The following is a 10,638-nucleotide window of genomic DNA, read 5'->3' as shown; positions in this document are numbered from 1 at the left end:
TTGACGTCATATTTATTTACAAAATCTTACATGGCACTATAAAAGATAGTTTTCTGCTCAGCCAAATTAATATATCAGTTCCTACATTTAATTCTAGAAGCCGACCGACCTTTCACATTTCTAGTCACAAAACACTTTACGGTTTTTTTTCCCCTATTAACACAGCATTAGTCTCCTGTAATAACCTACAAAACAAATTTGATATTTTTCATTCCTCTCAAAAAGCGTTGCAAAATAATATATTTTCTTTCTAACCATATTTTCTATTTAATATATTGTATACCTACAACCAACTTATAAAACCAGTGTTAACAAATTAAGTTAATATTGTATATTTAATTTTGTAATGTTATAATGTTTTATCTATGTATGTTTTTGTTCAAACTAGCTTAAGTATTTAATTATTCTGTACTGATTGCCTTCGGGCGTGTATTTCAAATAAATAAATAAATAAAAATAACCTATTAATTTATAAAATATTCTATTTCCGTGTATTCATTTATATAAATAATATATTGACTATTGTTACCTACCTAAATACAGATTATAACTAATTATTGTAAGTGGTTATATTAATTTATATTTTCTTGCATTTAAAATGATTCGGGTTGTGGGATAAACAATATTTGACCCCATAGATTCAGGAACGCTCGTTGAAGGTTAATGACCTGACCATTATAAAATATTAACTAGATAAAAAAAAATACACGCAAAAAATAGATTCACTAACTTCTAACAGATAGTTTTTTAATAAATAAAATCAAACATAATACTGAATAATTTAGAATATTTATTTTACGATAAAACTAATATATAGGTATAATTATCGTTTACAATCAAATCATATTTAATTTACATCATTAATATACATTTATTGATTAACCTATAAATTACAATCTCTTGTGGTAGCATATTGGCAACCGGCATCTTTCCAAAATACTAATCTTTCTCTTATAACTGCCATAGCAGATATCGATGTAAATAACCTTGGAATTAAAAACGCCAAACCGACACCCGGTATCATTGACGTCATAGACATTCCAAAACTAAATGACTTCATTATTGTGGTTGCTGTTACTGACATTTCCAAGATTTCTGAACACTTTTCGTAGTCTTTATGGTCCTTATCCAACGATTTTTCCATTTCATCAAATGCTTCATGCAAATGCACAGCATACCGAGTGGACAACGCCACTTGCGCGAACGCTAACGTCGCACCGGTTACTGGTATTGCGCTAAGTGTTGTCAATGCCGTGTAAATGCCTTCCTGTGTTAATAACGTCGTTCGTAAACCATCGATCTGTTCATCGTTTCCGCAGAACGAGGAAACATTGGTTGAACATAATGCAACTGCTAACGATATGCATACAAATATAGAATTAATTATTGATTTCATTTTTTTGGCACGTTGGTACAGCACAAGTTGAGTAAATATCCAAACCCGTACGCCTGATATTCGTATAAGTCGCAATGTATCGGGTGAGCGTCTGTAAACATAAAATACATACATGTTATATAATATGTATAACAAGGGAATAATATGATAAAAAGGTACATTTTGAAAAAAGTTGGACAAAAAGTAAAAAAATACAAAATATTCTATTAAATTTAATATTTATTTAAAAAATGTAATTAATTTTAATAATATTACATTATATTTGAATTTGATTATGATGATTTATATATTATTCATGATTTATTGGAAGGCTGTGCTAAATAAATTAAATTTTTTAGTTTAAAAAGAAACCTAAAAAGAATTAAAACTTTTTTCCCTTAAAATAATTAAACGACATAATATCTGCTTTCGATTATGGACCAGAACACAAAAAAAAATATATGAGATCTATGGATCAAATAAATGTAGGGAAAATTAAATAATTGGCACCTGAAATGTTATATTTCATCAGGTATTTCGGTTTTACTTATTAGTGATCTTGTGCCAATAGGTGAGCAAATTTTGGATCTTTATTTTTTTAGAGTCTTAGAGACTAGACTAAGTTTAAGTTATCAGTTCTAAGTCTGAATAAATTTTCGTGTGAGAACGTACGTACCTACGTATGTAATTTTTTTTCATATGAGAACTTACGTACGGGTGTATTTTTTCCGTAAGGGAACTTACAAACGTACCCGCTTACCTGCTATGTTTCGAGTTTGAAATTACTAAACCCCCTTAGATATTGCATTGTCAACATTAATTGAAGAAAATAGTTGTTTGTTATTAGAGACTGTCGTAGGAGAAATAAATGAACTTTATTTAAAATTTAGTAAAAATGATCTTCTTACTCTTTATTCCTCTATGATAAAAAATCATGGTCCTGTTGTTTACTTATGAATTAAATATTTAGTAAGTGAAAATTATTTAGCACAATTAACGTTGGACCTAGGGAAATATTTATATAAATATTAATATTAATAAAATATATGAAAGTGTATTATTTAAGTGTAATATGTTGTCACTCTAACAATATATAATCAACAAAAATATCAAAGCTATGAATACTAAATTTTGGTTTCTACAACAATACTTTTTTTCTAGTGTTCTAGCTATTCTTATACTTATATACCAATCACATACCTACCGCTTACATAATATATTATAATTCCATATACAATTTTAAAATAATAGTCAATACGAGGATAAGTTCAAAAATATATAAGAAAAATTTTTACTTTTAAATAATACGTTAAATTAAATAAAAGCAGGTAAGTGGATGTCGCTCTGCTGTACAGTGGTTTACAAGTGGGTCATTTTATAATGGTTTGTATTCGACTTGAATTCAATGATAAAATATCATTGTATAAGAAAAACGATTCTGAGCGGAGACGGTTTGTCAGTCTGTATATTTTATATTGTTATTATTTATTTTATCATGTAAGTTGAATTAATATTATAATATTATAATTATTTATTCGTTTCTATGGAGATAAATAAAGCGTTAGATATTAAAATCCCATTTTTAGCGTTTTTTTGTAATTTTTCGGTGGTTTTTCCCGTGGCATTAAATAACTATTGAGAAAATTGAAAAATGACCTCTCTAAAGTACCATCTTGATCCAATTTGCTAAAAGATATGGCACTATATGTTGAAATTGAAGGACTCCTTCTGGTAGTATACAGGATATAAAAAATAAATAAATAAATAAACACCATTGTAAAACCAATAGCTTCCTCGCTCCACTCAGAATCTAAAATAGTCAAGTCAAAAATCCGATCACTCTACAATAATAATAATAATTTAAAAAAAATACGTTTTCTTAAACAATGACGTCTGCAAAAAATTCTTCTATTGTCAACTCATTATAACTAATTATTGTATATATATATATTATATGATGTTACATTATTATATATTTTTTTTATATTTTCTCATTATTATACCTAATACAAATATAATAAAAATCTATTATAGTTTAGTAGGCATGTACCTATATATCAATCTGATGTTTACTTCGACTGTATCTATTGAATATCGGGTATTATTATTACTATTATTATTATTATTATTATTGTAGTGATCGAGGTTTGTACTGACTATTTTAGATTCTGAGCGGAGTCTTTCTTTGCAGACATTTGAAGTAAAAATGTAGACAAAATTACATATTAAAACCGAGAATAATAACTTTAAACTTAAACTTGAAACTTTTAGAGTATATACATTTTATACACACAATTACATTTTGAAATCAATTTGACCCACCATTTTACTAATGACTAATAGTAAAATAAATATCTACTTAAACCACAATCATACTACCAAAAATATTTAGTAATATTATAGGCCTATAGATAGGCTTTTGCTCAGAACCATTTTTTGTACACAATGATTTAACTACATTGAATTCAAATTTAACACAATCCATTATAGTGACCCACTTGTAACCTATTGAACATCAGACAGATACACCGACTTACCCGATTTTTTTTTTATTAATTGTTTTATAATATTTGCAAAAGCCAAAATATTTATATTTTTTCTTATATATTTTTGAACTTTGATTTTTATGTATTTTGAAACTTTTAATTTATTGTTCTAAGTAAATATATGTATTAAAATTATTTGCTGTTATTAATAAGTCAATACGATATGTAAAAAAATAATTATTTTATATATTTTTTTAACTAATGGGCCACGACTATGCTAAATTAAAATTAATAATTAATTATCTAAATATATTAAATAAATATTGATTATATATGAAATACCTATTATATATAACCTACCTATTACCTATATAATACAATATATTTATAAATAAAAATGTAATAGATATCTGCTATTTTTAGACTTCTTATCCGAAAATAAAAACGTGTTAGGACTTTTTGTCCGACAATCAAAAAATGAAACATTTCTTTTTGTCCAACTTTTTTCAGAACGTATTTCTTGTCCCTAGCGAAAATTCGTAAAACAATGTAGTAGCGATTTGAGCACATAATACTTTGCTCCCGGGTAGAAAGGCCTTAAGTCAATTTTTTCCGTAGATGTATAGCTTATTTTTTGTTGATTTTTTTGGTACATTTGGCATAAGTCAGTGACGAATATCACTCATATTATTGAAGAAATAAATAGGGCATATGTAAACATAACCGTTTCTACGTTTGATAGAAAGGGCGTATGACTTATGCCTGGACCAAGAGACATAAGTCAAAATAAGTGAAATCAAAAAGACATAAATCGTGGAAAAAAATTGCATAAGGCAGAACAAGTGAAATCAAAAGGGCATAACTACAGTTATCTCGTTAAATATTCATAGTAACAAGAATTTTAATGGTGACAGTTGATTAAATTGACATAAGCCCTTGAATTATAAATTATAAATTATAAGATATAAAAATTCTACCTGTGACCAAAGAAGACGTTTTATAAAAATATATATGTTTTGTGTGATGGCGAGTTGGTGATGGAGAGTAGGGGAAATGCGCAGCCAGGCGGCGGATTGTAAAGGGTGTAACTAGTTAAGATGGCATGCTTATCGTAATTTTTATCCTACTACTAAATTTAATAAGTTGAATACCGAATTGATAATTTGTCATCGATTGTAAAACATATGTATATTTACTTACCTCGTGTTGTAGTGATGTCTCTGATTGGGATGAGTCGATGCACGTTATTAACTCTTTACGATTTACACATCAATATCCCGGTGTTAGAACAAGCGCAATAGTAGTTTAACTTTGTGAAGAAAAATTAATTTTGTGCCAAAAGAAAAATTGGTCGGTGTTCTGAGGTTTTGCTGCGGGCTCCGTCGACCTGGTCATCTATGTTGATCTGCCGTGTTGTGCTGAGTGTACTACTGTACTGAGTCTATTGTCTGTGCGTGGCGTTTATATAAGGAAGCGATTGTTTTATCCCCACTCTATTGTTATCACGGAACGTCAGAATTCATTGTTCGCGTTTGTTATGTTAATTGCGCATGCGCACGTATTTATGTAGTGTATGAATTTTTTAGTGTATGGCCGTCTCGGAAATATTGTTATGTAATTGTTAAAGAATGTTGGTTGCCTAACTTTTGAATTGCGTTTGTGTTCTTACACCCAAGCATGATCTTACCTTGTACATCCATTTTACAAGTTTACTCAAATATATAGTACCTATATTATTCATTTATTACAATTACTATATATAAGTATAACAAATAAATAATTTATTTTATGTAACCTTAATTAATTTTTTGTGTTTATTACACTGGTGTGATTATACTATTGATATACTTTTTAGTTCTTTTATAGTAAATAAAATTATTATAGTAAATATCGTAATATTTTAGGTTCTATCTCTGTGGCTTACCTATACTATTATATTATACAGAGTGATTCATCAACCATATTCATCTCCTCACTATGCTCTTATTCAAATTCTTATTTTTGGAATTTTAAGTTGTGACATCTCGAAAAATATTGTTCATATGGTTACCCACCGGTTTGAGCAAGGCCGCTAACCATCAGCTGACACCTGAAGGGCCGAAGCGTCGTGGATTTCTTTTTACCATAATAATATAACATGAGGCTAAAGGGATGGAAACACAGGTAACACAGTTATAATAATAATACAAAATTTGATAGACAATATTTAGGCGAATAGACTTGGTATATTGAGTTGGTGCCGATAAAGCTCAGACGGGAGTAAAACTAAGACGATATTTTCTTTGAACAATAATATTAATGAGAACGAATAATAAGATTCTCAACGGCTCCTCTAGGCGGTTACCTGTCGTTCGCTTCGAACGTAATATATAAATGTAAATTAATGCATTGTACTTGCCAGATACATAAAATATAATATTAATCATAGGTAATAATAATACCAATAATAGGTACGTACGTGCACACAGAAAAGGATCAGACACCCGTCGATGTCTGATCACCTTTTCTCATGCAACGTTTTTTCCTTCGAGCATCGCCAAGGAAAACTTCAACAGGTGCTACTCCATGTTTCTGAAATAAAAACGCATTTAAACAATAATAATATTCGTGACCGTGTGTCACCGTAGGCGGCAGGAAGAGAAGAGAGCGTAAAACGACAAGCGGTTTGATTAGGTTTGACAAGCGGTAATATTCTGAGAAAGTGGGTGAGACTAACAAATTTGCAAAAAAAAAATGTAAGGGACGCTTTATGTGCACCTCGTGAAAACAAACATATTATTATTTTACGTATACGTGTGGCGATCATCCGGATAGACAATAAAACGATATTATTTTATGGCAGATATTTTGTAGATATAATAAACAATATACACAAGCACGACAGACATGTCTATTCCTCTAATATTGAGCTCATGACGTCGGTGATCGACTGTCAGTCTGGATAACTTGTGTTATAGGTACCTACTTAATGATATTATAGTTTGTCCTGCGTGCAAGTAATAATACTATACCAGTATACAGTGGCGGCTCGTGTATATGTGCACAAGGTCACGTGCAATACCTACCCAAACTCGAGAAAAATTGAAAACATAAATCATAATAGTACAAGTAAGTACCTATAGTGTTATTAAGATTATTTTTACAAATAAAAAAACAAATTCAGAATATTATGAAAATAATAGAATATTTGGATTGGGTTATTTCGATAGCGTTAGGAACGGTATCAGTGTGTATTGTAGTGGTTCAGTAGTGCACTCATTCGCTGTGCACATTTGTACAGTGTAAAAATTAAGACAAGTCGAAACACGCAACCCGCGTTGTAATGCACATATGTGCATATTGTATGCACATAACCAATTAAATTGTTTTCAGCGAATTATTTTCGAAGTCGCCGCGCCGGTGCGCGTCGGCATAGGCATAATAGTTTACTTTTATTCTCATTCGTTTATTATAATCCGATTATCAGCTGATAAATAATGTTAGTCGATCATAATCCGAAATTCAAACCTACAATCGTGTTTCTGTTTAAAAATTTACACAAAATAAAATCTGACTGGTGAATAAATAAAATTTGTAAACAATTATTCAATAAAATTTATTATATATATATAATATCTATATAGAACATGTACATTGTATTTTTAAATAAAAAAACAGAATTTTTTAACATCATCAGTTGTATTATTTATACTATTATTGTGTGCTCCCTAGCTGAACCTATACTATACCTATCCTAAGTCCTAATAAGTAGATAAGTCATAGGTATTATATATTATATTATATTATAACTACTATAAAATACAAATAGTTTTAACTACGATTTTATAGTTGAATTTACTATTATATACCTATATATTATTAATATTGTAAGATTAACTTTTATTAACTTTTTAATTACATATACTATAAATTTAGTTAAAGTATGCGGTTGAATCGACTATACAATATAGTTAAACATTTTAGTTAAATTAACCATAAACATTATAACTATAAACAAATAGTGCATGCAACTAAAAACATAGCTGTGCTATAGAGGAATTATAATTTACTCTGAATTAACTAAAATTACAGTTAGATCAACTATTTTTTTTCTTTTTATTGCCATACGTATATTATATTATGCATATAATATAGTTTACATACATTGAAAGGCCCTATATATATATATGTACAATTTGAGGTAATATTAAATCCATGTATAATATAATCAGTGTGTCTCTATTAAGCGGAATCGTTAATATTAAATACCAATTAGAAATATTTGTAAAAATATTATTATAATACCCAAGTAGTTTAACGGATCTCGTGAGTCGTAGGAGCGGAAAGTCTTGCAGGCGAGGCAGCTGCCTCTCTATAATATATTTATAATATACTGTTTTATAGACAACAACAGTCAACATTTGTGTAACAAATTAATAATAATATAGGTAGTATGGTTCTATATTTATTTTGAAAATAATCTTATAATTGTATTCTAAATAAAACGATATTATGTTATTTTACTAATAATAATATTATCGTATTGAAGTAAAATGATAAAATATTATTGTGTTATTACTTTAAAAATAATATTAAAAATGTATTCCAAATAAAACAATACTATATTATTATATTAGTAATAATATTATCGTAAAGAAGTACTAAAAATATAGTATGATTGATTTTTCGAATTATTAATAATGTACATTATTAACATGACGTCATGATAAATAAAATAATACTATATTATTTTAATGATATTATTTCAAATTTCAACGATTAATTAATGATTTGGTATTATTATCATTAACCTAACCTAACCTATCTGGTTGACCCGCATCGTATAAAGTGATATTAATTAGACATTTTTATTTTTTTATTTTTTTGAAAGATAAAAACTTCGTATTGGACTTATGTTTTCGAAATTCTATTTTTAATCCATATGGCTTCACAAACTTTTATTAGTTGTATTTTGTTTATTTTAAACAATGAAATTAAAAATCAAAGTCCAATATGCTCTATAGAAAACTATTCTCTTTCTAATGAAAAAATAAATAATCAAATCAGATCACCCTACGACGCATGAGACTGTTCAGATAATTATAATATATTTTTTTAATAAAAAAAAAACCTTCCTTGGGTTTTGTATGCAAGGCCACTTAAATAATTAAAACAATTCCCAATAATTATAAAATGTGTGGTGAGTTATTAAAATACAAAACATATGTTTATACCTACTTGGACGGTAATATCAGTGTAAAGTATTTTAATAGGCTTTAAAGAAATCTAAAATGACGCAGCAATCGTATTCTGAATTAAATAACTAATACATTTTTAACGATTTTAGTGACATTTCAAATGTTAAATGGGACTTCTTGGCCTCAAGTCTCAACTATTAACTAATATTATAATGATAATAACACGGCATTTTTCACAAAACTTTATTATAATGATTCATTGAAGTTCGAGGTAGGCTCATAAAAAACCAACGTAGGTATTCTGGTGTATAGATAATTATCATATTGTGATCCAGTTAACACGCAGAGATCATTGTTATGCAAAACAGTTTCTTTTTTAAGTTTAATTTTTAAATTATTTACGTTTAATTTTTATATAGGTTAAATTGGACTAGCTCAACATCATAGGATTAATCATGTATCGGGGTGTTTCAAGATTTTCGTTTGAAATAAAGGATTAATGAATAATGATTATTAAAATAATGGTTATTGTATTTATATATGCACTTTACTATAATAGACAATAGTACTAACACTCTAGAGGTTGATAAATTGTATGGTTAATTTTAGGTTAGATTCATACAGTTTATTTGAGATGTTTGAATATGAATTATATACGATTGAAATAACCTTTTTCATCCATACCAGAATTGCCCAACACATAGTTTTCCGCGGGTTTTAATTTAATAAAATATAATAATAATAATAAAAAAAGTTTATATTGTACTGATAATTGTGTTTGTGATAACTTACATAAGGTATAACAACTTCATGTACCTACGTGAATTTTGTATAATTCCAATAGGTACTTTGATTCAGTTTATAATTTATAATAATAATTAATTGTTCAGTTTGTCCAAAACTACATGAAATATTGATTTATAATAATATTAATTATTTATTTATTAGTGTATAGCCCAGGCACAGATACAGAGCACTGATCAGGGCAAACATTTTTTACCACACAAATACAATAAATGTTTATATATAAATTATAATAGTATTATCTTCCAGTATAGTATGACCACTCCCCTGCCCTGGAGGCAATGTTTGGAGGCCATTCAAATCATTACCAGGCCACATGGAAAACTTTTTTTTTGGTGGGGGTGGGGGGAGACTCAAGTGGGGACAAAAACTGTAGAATATTTGTATAATATGTCACTTATATTAGTATGAAAATATCACAATAATGTTACTATTTTTGACGAACTATGTGTAGGTACTTTTAATATATTTATTTTATATTGTGAATAGTGGATACCAGTGTACAGTGGTATTTAGTATTTACACTTGGTAAAAAAATGTTTGAGTATAAAGCACCTTTATAATAAAATAGTTAACCAAACCTAACCTATACATTTTTTCTCCCTACATACTCAAAATATATAATATAGCTTTATAAAACCAGAAATATATTTTACGGGTACCCTTCTTCACAATGATTGTTTTAGAATTTTATCAGTTATAATATTGTGGGACCACAAAACCACATTCTTAGAAATTAAACAGGAGTACAATACATTTTTTTTTTTAATACTGAAAAAATATAAAACATATATAA

General features: G+C 28.0%; 1 protein-coding gene across 1 annotated transcript; it reads right to left on the bottom strand.

The window, feature by feature from the left end:
* Positions 1–883: 883 nt before the first annotated feature.
* LOC115034589 lies at positions 884–5,828 on the bottom strand. Its single transcript, XM_029491898.1, has 2 exons — positions 5,062–5,828; positions 884–1,487 (listed from the first exon to the last, which is right to left on the bottom strand). The coding sequence occupies exon 2, from the start codon at positions 1,394–1,396 to the stop codon at positions 884–886; it is 513 nt and encodes a 170-aa protein (XP_029347758.1). The 5' UTR covers positions 1,397–1,487; positions 5,062–5,828.
* Positions 5,829–10,638: the final 4,810 nt, after the last annotated feature.

Source organism: Acyrthosiphon pisum, chromosome X, assembly GCF_005508785.2.
Source record: "Acyrthosiphon pisum isolate AL4f chromosome X, pea_aphid_22Mar2018_4r6ur, whole genome shotgun sequence".
NCBI classification, from domain to species: domain Eukaryota; kingdom Metazoa; phylum Arthropoda; class Insecta; order Hemiptera; family Aphididae; genus Acyrthosiphon; species Acyrthosiphon pisum.
This window is presented reverse-complemented; position numbering and strand designations above follow the sequence as displayed.